Source organism: Petromyzon marinus, chromosome 61 (genome assembly GCF_048934315.1).
Source record: "Petromyzon marinus isolate PM22_M1 ecotype Great Lakes invasive population chromosome 61, UKy_Petmar_22M1.pri1.0, whole genome shotgun sequence".
In the NCBI taxonomy this organism is placed as follows: Eukaryota; Metazoa; Chordata; class Hyperoartia; order Petromyzontiformes; family Petromyzontidae; genus Petromyzon; species Petromyzon marinus.
In genome coordinates, this window is record NC_133727.1 from 9,537,484 (window position 1) to 9,556,046 (window position 18,563).

At 46.7% G+C, this 18,563-nt stretch overlaps 1 protein-coding gene across 2 annotated transcripts in view; it reads right to left on the reverse strand.

Moving 5' to 3' along the window:
• Nucleotides 1-299: 299 nt before the first annotated feature.
• Nucleotides 300-18,563, reverse strand: part of LOC116955660 (polycystin family receptor for egg jelly-like) — a 96,963-nt gene continuing 78,699 nt past the window's right edge. For both annotated transcript variants that reach the window (XM_032976875.2, XM_032976874.2), the window contains 5 exons: nt 17,271-17,439; nt 16,084-16,281; nt 15,038-15,241; nt 12,375-12,659; nt 300-3,995 (listed from right to left, as the gene is read on the reverse strand). In XM_032976875.2, the coding sequence (XP_032832766.2) occupies nt 3,427-3,995; nt 12,375-12,659; nt 15,038-15,241; nt 16,084-16,281; nt 17,271-17,439 (1,425 nt within the window). In that variant the 3' untranslated portion in view covers nt 300-3,426. The remainder of the gene's footprint in view (nt 3,996-12,374; nt 12,660-15,037; nt 15,242-16,083; nt 16,282-17,270; nt 17,440-18,563) is intronic.

Consider the following 18,563-nt stretch of genomic DNA (forward strand, 5'->3'; position numbering starts at 1 on the left):
ATACCAGAATCAGAGAACCTCGCCCAGACAAAGGGATACCGGGACACACGCCTGGAGCCAGGCCTGAGGGTGGTATTTGCCAGCAAGCGTCTGGTGGCTGGGTGGCCCACATAGCCTGGTCGGGCTCAGCCTGAAATGGCTACGTGGTGCCGTCCTGTGGGCTCACCATCCGCAGGACAAAGGGTGAATGGCAGGTGCGATGACAGTATGACAGGAAGAGGGATGGTCTCAGACGGACTGGCCTTTGGCGATGGACACTTGCCCTTGGGACGTGGAATGTCATGTCACTGGGGGGGGGGGGGGGGGGGGTAGGAGCCAGAGCTGGTGGAGGAGGTGGGAGGGTTGGTCTCACCTCAACACGTAGCAAACTTCTCGAATGGAGGTGGTCTCTTTCCTATTCCAGAGTAACCCCTGGCCAAAGGCCCCAGGCGGCTGTGGGGATACTCAAAGGATCCTGGCTGGGTGCTGTTCGGCTGGAGTTTGTCCCAGTGGATGAAAGGGTCACTTCAATGAGACGTCGGGTCTCAGAAAGGAAAACTTTGACTGTTGTCGTGCTTATGCACCCAACAGTGACTTCAATGCTCTCGTGGGAAACTATGGATATACCTGGAGAGGCGTGATTGGGAGGAATGGACCCCCAAACGGTGAGATGTTATTGAATTCTGCACTCGTCACAATGTCAATAACAAACACCATGTTTCAACACAAGGATGGTCATAAGAATACTTGGTACCAGAGCACCTTGGGCCGAAGGTCAATGATTGACTTTATAGTTGTACCATTGGACCGAAGGCCGTATGTTCTGGACACTCGGGTAAAGAGAGGGGCAGAGCTGTCAACTGATTGCGACCTGGTGGTAAGTTGGATCCGACGTGTGGGGCACCAACCAGATAGACATGGAAGACCCAAAATAATAGTGCGAGTTTTCTGGTAACATCTGGTGGCAGATCCAGTGCATTAAGATTTCAACTTCCACCTCTGGGCAAACTTTTCCTGCACTCCAGGGGAGGTCGTGGACATTGAGTCTGAGTGGACAATGTTCAGGACCTCGATTGTGAATGCAGCTGCAAAAAGCCCTAGCCTAAAGGCAGTTGGTGCCTGTCATGGCAGCAACCCTAGGACCCGCTGGTGGACACCAGTGGTGAGGGAAGCTGTCAAGATGAAGGAGGCTTTCTGAGCTTTGCTCGGAAAAAGGTCTTCCAACTCGATTGGGAGGTACCGACTTGCCACGAGGGTGGCAGCTGCAGCAGTCGCTGAAGCAAAAGCCCCGGCGAGGGAGGAGTTTGGAGAGGCCATGGAGAGGGACTACCGGGCAGCCTCAAAGATGTTCTGGCAAACCATGCGATGCCTTAGGAGGGGTCGACGGGACGTGGCCCAGGCTGTTTTCAGTAAGGGTGGTGTAACATTGATCTCAACTCGGGAGATAGTTGAGAGGAACACTTTGAGGAGCTCTTCAACCCAGTGAACATGCCCTGCTATCAGGAGGCAGCCCTGGAAACAGCTGGGGGGGTCAGATCCATCATGGTTGCTGAAGTTGCTGTGGCGGTCGAGGACCTTCATAGTAGCAAAACTGCTCGGGTGGACAAGATTTGCACAGAGTTGTTTAAAGCGCTGGAAAGTGTAGTATTGTCGTGGTTAACACGCCTCTTCAATGTTGCATGGAAGGCGCGTCCAGTACCTCTGGACTGGAAAACTGGGGTCATGGTTCCCATTTTTAAATGGGAACCAGAGGGTGTGCTCCAACTACAGAGGAATCACACTACTAAGCATCCCAGGTAAAGCCTATGCCAGAGTGCTAGAGAGGAGTCTCCACCCGGTGGTCGTGCCTCAGATTCAGGAGCAACAATGTGGATTGTGTCATGGTCATGGAACAATGGACCAGCTCTTTTCCCTCTCACAGATATTTGAGGGGTCATGGGAGTATGCTTCTCCAGCCTACCTCTGTTTTGTAGACTTGGAGAAAGCAGATGTCTTGTGGGAGAAAATGACGTACCGGTGCTGCTTTTGTACACTCCCCGGTTCCTCTATTCCCGGAGTGAGAGCTGTATATGTATTACTGGTGTTAAATCAAATTAATTCACTGTGGGTGTTGGAGTCCGCCAAGGGTGTGTCTTGTCTCCACTCATGTTTGTGATTTTCATGGACAGGATATCAAGGCGCAGCCGAGGTATGAAGAGTATCCAGTACGGGGGCATAGAGGTGGCATCGCTGCTTTTTGCAAATGACGTTGTCCTCTTTGCCTCAACAGTCTCCAGCATGCACTTGAACAGCTTGATGCTGAGTGTGAAGCGGCTGGGATGAGGATCAGCACCTCCATATCTGAGGTCATAGTTCACTCCAGGGCGATGGTGGATTGCTCTCTCCAGGCGAGGCGGGAACCGCTGCCCTTAGTGGAGGAGTTTAAGTACCTCAGGGTCTCTTTCGCAAGTGATGGTAAATGGGAGCGGGATATCGGCCGGCGGATCGGTGCGGCATCCGCAGTGTTGCAGGCACTGTACCGTTCCTTGGTATTGAAGCGGGAGCTGTATTCTCGAACAAAGCGCTTGGTTTACAGGTCGATCTAGATTTCCACCCTCATCTATGGTCATGAGCTTTGGGTAATGAGCAAAAAGATGAGATCACGGGTACAAGGGGCCGAAATTAGCTTTCTTCACAGGGTTGCCGGGCTCACTCTCCATGGTCGGGTGAGGAGCTCGGTAATCTAGGAGAGCCTCAGAGTCGAGCTGCTCCTCCTCCGGATCAAGAGGAGCCAGTTGAGGTAGTTTGGGCACCTTGTAAGGATGCCCCCCGATAGACTCCCCATGGAACTCTACCGGGCACGTCCCACTGGGCGAAGGCCCCGGGGCCGGCCCAGGACATGCTGGTGGGACTATGTCGCTCAGCTGGCCTGGGAACGCCTGTGAATTCCCCAGGAAGAGCTAGAGTCTGTCACCAGGGAAAGGGAGATCTGGACCACCCTACCAACATTCTGCTGCTGCGACCCTCACCAGGACAAGTGGCTTGAGAAACAAACAAATGAAGTATTCATTAAGTATGCTCGGTGGTAATTACATTAAGTGAACGGAATTTAGTAGTAATTATGTATTATGGAATTATTTGTAGTTTGTTGCACACTCCCCACAAATGCTAAGAGTCTCCCCCCTAGTAATTCGGTATCCACAGTGCGGCTGCGCTGCTGCCGCACTGTGTCCACTTGCTCTCGAAGAGAGGACGACTCAGAAGCGCCTTGGGGAACAACGGACGAGCGGCAAGGACGCAGCCAAGCGGTGAGCTGGAATTACCAACAACTACCGAAGCTCTGTTGCCTTTAATATATTAAGATGGTTCAGCCAATTAATGAGTGTTTCTATGGGAGGAAACCAGAGTACCCAGATAAATCTTGGGTGGAACTTCTCAATTTCACTCACTCCCCCCCCCCCCCCCCCACTATTTTTTGCTCTGTCGAAACACATGCCTGAGCTTGGAGGCGGCTTTACTGTAAGTCATGGTAATGGGCCGCAGGGCCTTCTTTAAGATGACCGAGAACGATTTGCAGCGTGACACCTCCGCCCCCCCACACCTGAAGCGCGTGTACACCTCCTCGATGACAACCACCATCATGTTGAGCAGCAGCACGGTGAACAACAACATGAAGCTGAAGTAGAGGAGGGCGGCCATGTACCCGCCAGCCGCATAGAGGTCACCGAAAACCGGGGCGCCGAGCAGAGCGGTGAATAGCGAGCCGACGCTCTTCCCGAACGACCTGTAGGCGCCCACCCGTGTGCCCAGCACATTCCAGAAGATGAGGCTGTAGCTGATGAGTAGCACGAAGAAAATAAGGGAGAAGCTGCATAGCTTGTGGGCACAGTGGGCCGCTAACGTGACTGCCTCGCTCATGGTAGTGTTGTAGCGGAACAACGGGAGGATCCGCAGCGTCGCCAGGAAAAGGACGAGGCCCAGGAACTGCGTGGACAGCCTGTCAAGCGATGCGGGCCATGACAGGTCGGTGAAGACGGCTGTGGAACGAGATAGTGAGGTTAGAAAGGGAAGGCACCTATGCCACCAGTGCTTAATTTTAGCTGGAAAAGTATGGAACGCTGTTCTGAGAATTATTTCAGCATGCCACATCCATCTGCTCTTAATTTGTCCTCATGATACTGCAGTATCAGAGGTTTATGTGAATATAGGGTACAATAATTTACAGTAAAATAACATAGGGTGCGATTATATAGCGTACAATAACAAAAGGTTTAATACTATAGATTAAAATACTATAGGGTTATTACAGATTGGAATACCTATAGTGGTAGTGCCTTATGTTGATAATCCTTACTCCAAGCCAGCCTAGCAGTATTCCGGAACACACCGAGAGAGGAATGAAGCCCTGAGTGTTTCTGTCTTCTTTACTCATGGATGCTGAGCAGGCTCACAAAACGCCCAGTGGCCAGCAACAAACAGTGGCAGTGATGACTGACAACAGCACCAACGATGGAATTGGTGCTAAAGGTGTTGGCAATGATGATGATGAAAGTGATGACGACACTAACATTGATAATAACGCTAATGTCGGTGATTATTCTGACATTACGATGGCACTGATGAAGACACTGATGATAATGGTGATGATGACAGTGAATACAACACCAACACCACCGACAATGTTTTTTTTAGATATATTTAAATAGCCAAAATTCCACATTGCCAGCAACAAATATCACCATTGAAGGTGTAATTGAGGCAATCAACACACTACGCTTGAGAACCCAGTTTAATCACAGTCAGTGGCCGAAACCTGGATTTGAACTAAGGATCTCAGCCAGGATAGCTCAGCATCTCCAACCTCTGAACTGTTTGGCCACCTTTTTTAGAAAAAAAAAGTTCAAGTGACTTCCGAGAGCAGGACTTCTGCTGACGTCATGGCCAGGTGAACAACGCTGAATGGACCGCTTCTACCCCTACTTCGAAAAACGAAGTACCTTACCTGTTTTATGAGTTTTATTATTTTTTTCCCTGATCTTGGTCAATTAGAGGGGGCCTTGGATAGCCAGTTTTTGTTTTTATTGAGATTCCCAGGGTAAGCCATAGGCTCCTTAGGCCAAGGGTTTCAAAACATAGCTCGAGCCTGGCCTCGTGGCTAGGCCAAAGAGAATGTCCCCTCCCCCCACCATATCTTCGTGCTCAATGGAGGACAGGTCCCCCAGGAAATAAACCAAGGCTTCTTCTCCGCTAGCCTTCCCGGTCAAGTCAAGACCAGAAACGCAAGTGGGAGGAATGTGGGAGCTCCTACAAGCCCTTCTGGAAAAGATGGAGGAGAATACTGCCCAACTTCGGGTTTTAAAAGAGAATTTGAGTGAGGTTTGCGAGAGGGTGGAGAGGCAGCAGGAAGCCATTAAAACCCTTCAGACTATGCTAGAAAAGCAGAGCAGTACAATGAAGACCCACGAAGACAGGCTGCTGGAGCTTGAAGAGGCACACAACAAACTGAATGATAAGGGATGGGAAAGTCAAATGAAAGCATCTGGCCTCCCTCAAGGAGTCGAGGGCAAAGCTCCTCAGGGCATCTTATTCTATATCCAATCACATCTGCCCGAAGCCCTGAGATGCCCAGATTCTCCTGGCATGCTGCCTGTCAAGGCAGAGGAGAAAGTACAGGCTTATCGGGTGGGAAAGAAAGGAGGGAGGGACCTAATAATTACGAATGTGAGACCCCATCCCTTACTAATCCTGTTTGCAACCTGACAAGGTGCCTCTGAGGCTCTGAAGGCAACTAAGAAAGCAAAAGGGAAGGGCACCCTTCTGGAAGGCAACCGTGCTTTAATCACTCCCAACCTTACTCTGGTGGATGCTAAGAAGAGGAACATTGTCCTGCCCTGGTCGAAAGAAATGGGTGTGCTCCCAGTTGCTATACCTGGTGAAGCTAAGAATCCATATCGGAAGAAAACGGTTGGATTTCCTGATGCCAGACGAAACAATGGGATGTAAAGAAGTGCAGAAGATCCTGCGGGGCCCGAAAGGGAAAGGAAGCTGATCTAGAGTCTGCACGCAGGAAACGGGACCTTCTGGCTGTGGGCAGTGTAGGACAACCCGGGTCCACGATGGCGGTGCCCGGGCAGCCTACACTGATCAGGCGGCGGCGTGTAGTGGGAGGCTGCCATGTGGTTCCCCAATATGGCGGTGCCCGGGCAGCCTACACTGATCAGGCGGCGGCGTGCAGTGGGAGGCTGCCATGTGGTTCCCCAATCCTTCTTTTTCTCTTCCCCTTTTCTGTGTATGTTGCCGTCCACAGAGGGGGCCGGTGCTTCACTGCCCCCCCCCCCCATCCCGATTGTGATGACTCGTTCCCTCCCCTTACCTTCCCGCCACCACCAAAAACCTAGACTTTTAACATCACGTGATGAACATGTGGCGGCAGACCCGTGAGCTGCGACATCAGATGCCTGGCCCTCTTCCCTTCCCTCTTTCTTATCCCTTCACGACGAAATGAATACGGTACCACAGTTGTGCACATCACATTGGGGGGGGGGGGGGGGGTGGGTGAGTGAGTCAATGGTGGAGACGATAGCTATCACCAAAACCGTCGGGAAATAACCATCTGAGGACCCAATCAAAACCATCACCTTGCCATACATAGCAGGGGTCACCAAAATGTATCAAAAATCATGAGCAAACACAAAATCCAGGTTCGATTTAACACAGTACATAAAATTCGTGATCTGATCCCATTTGCGAAGGATGTGATCCCTGACATGCAATACCCCGGCGTCTACAAACTAAGCTGTGTCTGCGGCAGTAGTTACATTGGGGAAACTAAGCGACATGTCTCGGACCGTGTTCGTGAGCATAAGGCAGATCTGAAACACGGTAGGACCAATACCTCGGCCGTGGCTGATCATTGTTTTAATGCGGTGGGCTCACACCAAGTTGATTTCTCCAAGACGAAGGTACTTTTCAAACCCAATGGCTATCAACAAAGATTCGTTCATGAAGCCATCCAGATATATAGACACAGACACAATTTAAACCGTAAAGATGGGTACAAACTGAGCAATCATTGGAAGGACGTTATTAACCAATTTAAGTCATAACTGGCTGTGATATTTCCATCCTACCTTCCAATGTTAGTTGTTATTTTCGACTCTCTGATTTTACATGAACAGGTTAAATGTCTCACACTAATACAGCCACCGTCGCTCATGTCCTCGATGTGGCGGCGGCTCTGCGACCTTACATTAACATGCTAATCTCTCACATTACAATAGCCACCTCCGCGCCCTCGGCGTGGAAGTTGCCCTCCGATCTTACATTAACATAGAAATTTCTCACTTTAACATCACTAGCCCCATTCACTTCGTGTACGACCCTTGAGCTACACCCATTTCAAACCTTTAAAACAGCCTGCCTCAGCAGCTTTCCCCCTCCTTTTTTTCCTCCTAGTTTTTTTATATAAAAAAATATTGTTTTACGTGACTTTACCGAAAGACCCAAAGAATATTAATTCCTGCAGTCATGAAAGCTTTAAGTCAAGATTTACACCAGCCTTGTCCTCGTTTGCCAGTGCACGGTGGAGGCTGGTGTGGCGTCCTGGCCAGTCTGGGGTTGGTGGGGGGTTGGTGGGGTGCAGGGGGTTGCGCTCACCCCCCGCCTCTCCCCCTCCCACCACCCTCTTCTCTCACTCATCTTTACCTTTCACCCACTTCCGTGCCTTCTCGTTCTCCCCCCTCTCCCCTCCACATGGCAACGCCTGCTCCAGAGAGCCTGGTGCTCCTATTGGGGCACCTTTCCTAGGACGGGGTCTCCCCTTATCCGGCGGTTATCGACTACCCGCCCCCTCCCTTCGCGCCACCCTCCTTTTTCTACATCTTTCCGGCATCTCCAGAGCTTCCAGACCAGTCGCCGGACTTCCCCTGGTGAATACTCCTCCATAGCAGCTGTTCGACCATGCCCCAGATAGCGATCCAACTCATCTTAGACCCTGACGAGGCAGCAATACATGTCTGGTCCCTAGACAGGCAGCTTCTGGAGGAGGAAAACACGATTGAGGAAATGAGGAAAGAGATTGAGGAATTAGTCAGATCTACTCTGCCTTGGACCCCTCCCCCCAGATAATGTGGGACACCCTCAAAGCATATGTCAGGGGCTCGCTGATGAAGGGTGCTCGCAGAATTAAAAAGATCCAGGAAAGGCAGCAGAAGCTGGAGGGGAGCATTGCTAGCCTTCATGAGCAGTTTCAATCCTTGCAATCCCCAGGGACTCTAAAATAAATAGATGGTATGAATATGGAACTTGAAAGGCTATTAAATTATAAAGCTCGCCTGTTATTCCGGAGAGCCAGGCTGCCCTTCCATGATCGTTCTCCTACCACTGTTAGATTTCTGACGGAATTGTTCCTTCATTGCATCTATCCAAAGCAGTAAGGACCCCCCAGCGACCACAAACAGGGATGTCAATGCACATTTTAAATATTAATATGAATCCTTATACACCTCTGAATCTCCGTCCTCCCTAATTTGGGTCTAGACCAAAGCACAGAGCTGGACAGGCCCATTGCCCCTCAAAATTTTCTGGATAACCTTGGCCGCATCACCATTAGGGAAGGCGGCTGCCCCTTAAGGGATACCGATGGAGCTCTATAGGAATGCGGGGGCCCATCTTACCTCCCAGTTAAGGACAACGTTGAATGCAGCCTTGAAGTCAGGCTGCCTCACCCAATACATGAACGAAGCTAGGATGTCAGTCCAGGTACCCTGGAGGATGTACTAGGTAGCTATAAGCCCATTTGTGAATGCGGACTACAAAATGCTTGCGAAGATCCTTGAAATCAGATTAGACAAGGTCCTCCCAATGATCAATGGCAAAGCCCAGACAGGGTTTGTTAAAAACAAAGATTCCGCAGACAATTTCAGGAATTTAGTTAATGTGGTGGAGATAGCCACGAGCGACAACCTCGCTGTGTACACCCTTACCCTGAATAGGGAGGTGTTGGATAAATTTGGGTTTCCCTCCCAATTCGTCGACATGTGCAGACTCCTATATGATGACCCTGCAGCCTCGGTGGTCATGAATGGCCTAACCTCCCACATATTTGCACTGGGTAGAGGCACAAGGCAGGGGTGCCCTCTTTCACCATTGCTTTTTACCCTGACCATGGCACCATTTGATGAGAGTATTAGAAGTCACTGTATCTCAGGAGAAAGTTTTGGCATGGCAGAAAACAAAATCAATCTTTATGCAGACAATGTTCTTATTACGTTCAATCCCAGCTATTCTGACCCTGATGAGGGAGTATGGGGAAACGCCGCGATCCCCCTCTCCAGCTATAACAGGGCACACATGATAAAAACAAATTATCTGCAAACTGCTATATTATTTAAGGATGGTCCTTCCATATATCCCAAGGGCCTTCTTCAATGTGCTCCATTCCTGAATCACCTAATTTATATTAGTAGACCCGCATGCATTGACTACCCCTACCTTACTTTACCAGTACGCGAGAGGGGCTTGGGTCTCCCAAAGCTACAAAAATACTCTAGGTTAGTTGGCCTGTAGAATGTTAAATGCTGGTTGGACCCAAAAAATGATGGATTGCCAAAAGCTGAGAAGAGGAGTTAGTTAAACAATGCTCCCTTGTTGGATTTGCCCTTGCCTCGGCAAGGTTTTCTCAACGTCGGATATTTGCAGGGACAGGAGTATCCCTTTTCTGGTCCCCTACACAGAAGATTGACGCTATGGAGTAACTCGACTTTGAAAGTAGGGGGGAAAGAAATAATGTGGATTAGCTGAAAGGAGTCTGGCTTGGAAATGGTTGGGGATCTTTTGAACAAAGATGGTGGGGTGCTGTATTTTAATCAGGTGCAGGCTAAATATAATCATGTAGATCACTGATCATCTGGCGTGCAATTATCCGGTTTCAAACATTATCCGGCGGCCCTGTGCAGATCCGGCGAAAACGGCATATATTCCGGCTATTGCCAGAAAACTTCTCCAAAGGCTGTGTACCAGTCTGGCAATTGGCACCATGTGCGTGATAATTTTCTTTAGCTATGCTTGATTTCAGTGTCAAATATTGTATACAGTATATTGTGTACTACATAAAACAACTAGAACAATTTTAATAATGCACGTATATACATTTGTCATGAATAATAATTATTAGTAAAAAAAAAGTGCTTGTATAATTCGGTATTCGCCGGAGCACCGGTCGAAGGCTGCATCAGTCCCACAATTGTCAAACACATGGCTAAAACAAGATGTTATATACACCTTAAAAGCAATGTGTTCAATTGCGTTCACGAGCAATATAGAATTCTACACCCCCTATCATCATCACCCCATGCGGAGTCTTCGAGTTGGGAGAAGTAAGTACAGAACACTAAATACAGTATTTTTTTTACATAAAAACATGTTATACAAGAATGTGCAAAAAAATAAGCTATTTAAAAAATATATATGATTATCCAGTGTTTTTGAAAATCTGGCACCCATTTCCCCCCTAAGCTGCCAGAAAATCGATGGTTTATTGTATCTCTCGTCCTAATTTTTTTCATCTACCTGAAAAATAGAGATGTCATTATGAAAGCCCCGGGTAAGAACCTAAGCGAATCACTTTACCCAATTATAGACTGGCTAGGAGTGCCGAGGCCTACCACCTGTTAGGCAGTGACAATATGGCCCAAGATCACTGCCACTGAGGCTCATTCAGATCAAATGTATACACGGCACCTGTACGACAAATGAAAGAGCGAAATTTATGGAAGCCTCCCCCGATTGTCCCAGGTGTTCCCTGGGCACGGTTCAGTCTTACCGTCACCCCTTTTGGCTATGCTCAGACGTTGCAATACTCTACCAGGAGATCATAGACTTTTTATGGCATCTGTGGCACCAATCTTACCCCTTCAGTTGAAACGACTTTGTGGGGCGTGAAACCAGAAGCCCTTCCGAAACATCAACATGCTCTACTTCAAACCTTTAATATTACATCCAGGAAGACCATACTGCCTAACTGGAAATATCATGAATCCCCCTTGTGGGAACAGTCGCGCAACACTCTTTTAGCTCAAGCGGGTGTTGAGGACTAAACCCACAAGCTTAAAGGTAGGGAGACGAGGAGGCCCCCCATCCTACGCAGTCTAAAATGAGGGGAGCGGGCAAAGAGGTCAGGAGATAGAGACGGGTGGAAAGAGAGGCAGTGCCCCTCAGCTGTAAATAAGCGGGAGCGGATCTATGAGCCGTGGGAGGTTAACGCATTATCCAATAAGCTGCGTGTATATTATTTCATTTATAGTTTTCCTGTACTCCCCTATTTCCCCCCCCCCCCCTCTGCCCTTGATCTTCCCTCAGTATTTTAGTAACCTTTCCCCTCCCTCCTCCCCCCAATATAAATATTCACCCCCCCCCCCCCTACTCGTGGTCCCCACTTGGTTAGGGCAGCGAGTCCAACTTCCCCACCTACGTATGGTCTCGTCGCGTAGAATTCGAATGTTCGCCGTGTTCTGTTCCCGTCCAATTTGTTGCAATAAAAACATCACTACGGCGGTCACGGGTGCAGTTACATCACAAGAAGGCAACATTATTTCATCACAGTTGGCAAGTACAGACCCCAAGGACCAAAACATCAAGTAGCCTGCAACAAATAGCACGGTTGAAGGTGTAATAGATTGGAGTGAATAAGCTTCTTGAATTACTCTTTGGTTCTTTCGGTAAAGTCACGTAGAAAGAAAATAAATTAAATAATCGAATACGAGTTTCGATTGCAACACAAGCAACCGTCATCAGGTAGAACTACATTTAAGAGAGAGACAAAACACAGACACGGAGACACACAGACAGACACACAAGCAGACACACAGAGAGAGACACACAACACAGACACAACAGAGACCCAATGCCTCTGTGTCGAGGCCTTAAATTGAGAGAGAGAGGGGGGTGATTGGGCAGAGAAAGAGGTGGGTCTGCTGGGCAGCTGCTGGAGCAGAGAAATTAGCATGTCAATGAATCCATCCCAAAGTGACCGAGGGAAAGAAGATCGAATGGCCCATTGAGAGCCTGCTAAATTTTAGAGAGATAAATAGTTTTAGAAAACAAAATTTAGCAAATCTCATGGAAATGTAATGTAATGGAACACAGAGAGTCGGCTAACATACAGCTAACACATAGCCTGGTTGATTACCATCTCCAAAGATCGCTCAAATTAGCAATCGAAGTGTCGTACTCTATTATTACATTTATTTTCTTACGACGTGACCGAAAGAACCAAAGAGTAATTCGTGCAGTCACGAAAGATTCACATCAAGTTTCTTCTTGAATTTAGCAAGGTTACAACAATTAGTCATGGGGTGAGTAAATAACTGTCGGGCTGTGCCTTTATCTAAACTCCGTGCCAGGGTAATCCCGCTGACCTGTGTTATTGGTGAGGGTTGCCAGGCTTTCAGTTGAGATGGTGCCCTGGTGGTAGAAGAGGGCGACCGGTCCAAACATCAGGGTGATGTTCATGATCTCAGCCACGTTCATGGGTTTTTTTAAGTATTCGAACTTCTCCTTGGTGATGCTGAAGATGACGCACGTGAGGAAGTACATGCTTATGATGAGGTAGAAGATATAGGCCACGTTGTCTAAGATGATGTACGAGATCCTGTTATTAAACAAACGGAAAACTTTCAGGTTTGACGATGGCTGAAACATATCTGCAGAGGAAAGAAACACCAGAAGTAAATATTTACTTTTAAAAGAGAGTTCATGGTCTCAACTCGGTCACAAATGACTGCTCCCAAGGAAAACCAATAACATTAAGGTCGGTTCTACAAATTTGAAAAAAACTTAACCCAAGTATGTTGTACACAACCCATTGGGAGTGCGTAATTTAAATAGCATTGATTCAAGACAAACTTTGAACTGGTTTCAAGATATAGTGTCTCACCAGCAGTCAGGCTTGCTTGAATCAATGTTGGTGAACCGCTGGTCTTACAGGCCTCTCTTTAGAACACAATGGTTAATTCAGCGGATTGGGGGCGCTCTCACCTGCCCTCTAGGGTTTCCTCTGGGTAATGAAGGGGTACATAACCATTGCGTATCTTTTTACACGCTTTTATTATTATTTTACACGCTTTTATTTAACTCACTCTGTTGTTGTCGTATCCTCAAATCGTGTAACTCAATTTTAACCCACTTCCCAATGTGGTATCGACTGCAAACTTGGTATACTTGTGTCATACTGATGACAATACTATATTCTATTATTAAAAATGAAAAGCATATTTTTAAACCATATTTTTATGTCATGTTTCGCCTTGGGTCTAATTGTCCACGCTCAACTCACGTTGGCTGTAAATCACCACAGTCCCTTAAGCTATGGCAAGCTTCGGGGCCACTTCCTGGAGTCGTGGAGTTCTGACATTACTCGTACGGTACATTTCATTAAAGCGTGTTTTTAAAAAAAACGTATTTTTTAATATTACTTATTCTATACGCTGCGACGTGCGAACTTTGTCTATTACTCTTCTTCATATCTATGGGACCTTTTACCAGTATAAAAAATTATGTAAAAAATGAAGAGGCTCTACCATTTCTGACAATAAAACAGGTGTTATGTTCAAACACCAAATAGACACCTATTGCAACGAATCAAATCTGCATTAACCACACATACTTGTGGCAAAACATACAAACACACATGCTTTGATAATATGTGCATTTTATTTTAAACTTATTGGCATACACCAGAGACAGCCTTCTTTATGGCATTGTCTCACCAGTGTTAGCCGAGAGAATTCCAAAAGAAAGTACGAAGGCAATGCAAGTTGCAAAGTATTAATAGCTCCGGTTGAGCAGTTACATCTATGGGACCTTTTTGCAAGTATCAAAATAATGAAAAAAATATGAATAAACTTTACCCTTTCTGGCAATAAAACAGGTAAAGTCACGTAGAAGGGAAACAATAAAATAAAAAAATATATAAAACAATAACATTCTCACGACGTTTCGACTGCAACACAAGCAATCATCATCAGGTGTGAAAACCACAGCAAGAAAATTTGAAAAAACCCGCCACTTTTTTCAAATTTTCTTGCTGTGGTTTTCACACCTGATGATGCTTGTGTTGCAGTCGACACGTCGTGAGAATTTTATTGTTATATATATTTTTATTTAATTGTTTCCCTTCTACGTGACTTTACCGAAAGAACCAAGAATATGAATCCCTGCAGTCACGAAAGCTTTACATCAAAATAAAACAGGTGTTAAGATGTTCAAACACCAAGTCATCAAGTCTACATTAACCACACATACTTGTAGCAAAGCATGCCAACAAACATGCTCTCATAATATATGCATTGTATTTGAAAATAATTGGCCAAAATTAGGGATGGTCTCCTGTATGGCCTTGCCTCACCAGTATTAGACCAGAGAACACCAAATGGCAAACAGTACAAAGGTAATGCAAGTATCAAATATTAATAGCCCGGGATGAGCATTTTGATACTGTAAAAAAGGTCTCATATATAACAGAGCATGTTTGGTTGCATGTTTTGCCACAAGAATGTGTGGTCAATGCAGACGAGATGCCTTGAAATAGGTATCTATTTGGTGTTTAAACATCTTCAACACCGTTTTATTGCCAGAAAGGGTGAAGCCTATTCTTATTATTTACTCTTCTTCAATGCGGCACAATAGAAAGGGGCACCTCCACGTCGCTGCTATTTTTGCAATCGTGCGAGTTGGGTTTGTTTTTAAGGTGCACCCTATTTGACATAGGTTTAAACAACACGGGCAGTCAACATTGACTCTGGCCAGCAGGTGACTTGTGTCGTAACCTGGTATATGCACCATCCAAGTGGATGATTCAGGCATGGACAGTGTGCTACACATGTTGTGTTTTACATAATTTCAAAATAAACAAGTTGTCGCCATCATAAATCTACAGCCCCTCATCTCTTCATTTGGAAAGCGCAACCCAAATTCCTCAACATGGCATGAGCTCGCCACTCCCTCCCTCACTTCCCACCCACATGGAACCCCCGTTGCCCCCATCGATGTACGTCTCTCCGCCAGCCATCACGCCCCTCACCTGCTGACAGGGATTCAACCAGCACCTCGACAAGGCAGAAGAGGTTGGCGTTTGCGTTGTAGATAATAAACTGTGCGTAGAGGCCCGTGGTGCGGGCGTCCACCCACGAGTTCTGCTCGAGGTAGCTCATGTTGCCACTTGCCTCCGTGAATGTCAGTCCTAGATCGGCGATGTAGCCACTGCCGATGAACGTGTTCAATTCGCCTGTGGGTTGGACGCCGGGGAGCAGGGCGAGATACGGAGAGGAGGCACAAACAAGCGCCGAGGTGAGGCCAGCATGTATGTGGTGGGCATTGATTGCATCAGTCACAGTCTTAGTCTGTCAATCAATCAATCTTTAAAAACGTGCCAATGTCACTCTCAATAAAGTATACATCACTGCACATAATAATAGAACGGGAACGGTACAGGGGCATATGAAACCTGGCACACCCTCAGTGGATAACACAAACTGAGCAAAGCGAATTGCAACCACTTTGCATAAACCACGGAATTGAGAGACACTGGGTGCCTTTCAGACGTCTGGTGGCAGGGTATTCCAGATATAGTCTGGTCGATGACTTGTGAAGTTCTAGTCAAGCTTCAGTCTGTGTAAATCATCGAGTCATTCTCTCAACAGCTCCATGAAAAGGTAAGAGGCAAAGGTGCAGCTCTGTAATTAAATGCTCACGCTTTTACTAAAGAGAGCTCGCAAAGATACCTCTAGACAGCCTTATTTAGAGAGTTTTTGGCCAGACATCTTCCACGATGGCTAGACATCTTGGAAGATGTGGGAGTACCCTAACTTTATTCCACCTCACGACCTGTCGATTGTGGTTGTACTCATTCATACTCATGCATGGAGAGCATTTGCGCTGGGAGATTAAAACCAGTGACCTCTGGGTTACAAGTCCTGTATTCTGACCATTTCACCACTGACAGCGTCCCATACAAATGGATTTATTGGAAATAATGCTCAGAAGCACTGCTAGATACGTGCATCGCGAGGGAAATCAATTAATCATTGCATCGTTACATCCCCAGCGAGTGTTTTGTTTTTGCTGTACCTAGTTTGACAGACACGCTGTGCCAGGGCATATCCTGGATCTTCCAGAAGTTGTCTTGTGGTTGAGGGATATAAGATGAGTTGGTGTCAATATCTTGCCATCCTTTGCTGTAGTTGTTGCTGTCCTGGTTCAGCAGATGGTCCATCCCGAAGCATTTGCTGGCGCTATCCATGAACTGACAGGAGTTTCCCTTAACAGCTGATGGGAAAAGAGGGGAGAGGTGTGGAAGATTAGGCAACACTGTACTTTATACAATTGAAAAGGTCTCAGGGGCATGGATGCTTTATGTGTTAACAGCCCCACACTTCGGCAGCAATGCAGCAAATAAATACTGTACATTGACATGGAGGTGACATGGCTTCAGTGGCAGCACATGCGCCATTGTTGCAGAGGTTCACAGTTTGAAACCAGCGGCTGCCCTGGTTATTCCTGCTGTGTGTGTTAACTGGGATAGTACCATGTGCGGCCAGCTTCACAGCGGACGTTACAGAACAACGAAAGTGAATAAAACATGAGGAGCGGACGACGGAGAATGAAGCAGGGGGATTGATGCAGTGGAAGGAGAGCTCGAAGAGAAGCAATTGAGACTGAGTGAGGCAGCAATGCTGGCTGGAGAAAGAGAACCACAGACGATAACGTCATCGCGTTACATGCAGAGTCACGAGACGGATCGATCGATATCCGCTGTCCTACCAGACAGTCTCGTCCCTTCACCTGATGAAGGCCGCTTGTGTTGTGGCCGAAACGTCGTGAGAATATTATTGTGTTATTTTATTTTATCAATTTATTATTTTATTCTCATTCTACGTGACTTTACCGAAAGAACCAAAGAAGATATATTTGATGTGTGCACCTTTTTTTAAGAGTGCAGGCTGTCACAAAGATACTATGTCTCAAAGACGAGTATAGTGTGCGGGTTTTATCTACACAGGTATTTTGCGAGTAATTTTTAAATTTGATAAATTTAGGCCAGGGTGTTGGCATATGCGGACCACTCATTCTATAATAATAAGGAATCATTCAAGTCAAATCTGAAGTAAATGGTGGGTAGTTGTTGGTTAATACACCTGAATCATTAACCAGGGCAGCCGCTGGGCTAACACAACAAACCTCTGCAACAAATGGCAAACATAACACCGCTCAGCCATGCGACATCATGCTTGTGGCCTATCTGCCAACCGCTGCACCTTTGGCCTTCCTGAACTGTTGGAGGCGCAAAGGCCCCACTCGGTAGCTTTCCAGATCTGCCAGGAAAGCGATCCCAGAAGCTTTTGCTGGCGCCTGTCCTACTTCCGGGTACAGGTTAGGCAGCACTTTTGAATTCAGCCACTTCCACAAGTCTTTCTGGTCCGTCACCTGCACCGACAGAAGATAGACAGGATTAAACCTACGGTTTTTCACCTCTGAGACACACAAAAAACAGGACATATCATGAGAAGAAGAAAATCTCACAAGACTGGGATGAGGAAAGAACAACATGTAAAAATGCATCATCTTGAGTGGTGTATGATTAGACAACTGACAAAATCCGGGATTTTTTACGTCCCGGGAAGACTCACAAATTCCGTAAGATGATGCCACATGCAATAACATTATTGGATGTGTGCATGGCATGTGAAGTCCTTGCCATAGTAAAAAGGCTTCACCCTTCAAATATATTGCCAACTTCTGTTCAACTCTATGATAAATTTGCCCAGTTGTCTATGGGTGAAGTCGCTAATTGTCAGACAGCTTTATAATAAAATTTCATTTACATTGTTCCATCGCTACTGCGGTAATTGTGACCCTCTCCACCCCCCATTACAGATAGATGGATGATCCATGCTGTCAAGCTGAAATAGAAAATCGCTGAAAAAGATCAGCGATAATTTTCAATGTCGTGGGCTTTCCTTGGGCGCTGTGGTTTCCTCCTACGTGTATAAACATTAATTGGCCAATGAGACCTTAATATATAGTGGACTGCAGAGCCTGGGGTGGGGGGGGAGATTCGGCACCGCATCATCGTGTGACTGCCTTCCTATGATTACTGTTGTTACATTGTTTTTATAGCTTTATTTTGGTGATTTCGGAAACATGGTTTCTTGCGGAAGTGCGGAGTTGGCCTGATAACTTTAATCTAAATTGTCTTATGGTTGTTATTGTTTGACTTGCATCACACTGGGATTTTTGCACACAGCGTTGTAATACGGTTTTGTTGCGCGTCATCGCTTTAAGATGTTCTCTGTTCATATTTTGTTTGTTGCGGTTGCACCCGACTCAAGAGCCGCATGGCTCACAGGGCTATACCTAATACATGAAACTTGAACTTGAAACATTCGTCTGTGGTTCCTCGCACCTCCACATTGTTCTCTATGACAGCAAACAAGTACTGTGCAGTAGGGTGTTAGAAGTTGTAATTTCAGTAAACCCTCGTTATTCGCGAGTTTTGGATTCACGTGTTTCGCATATTGTCGAGTTACTAAATGTATACCAATTTCCTA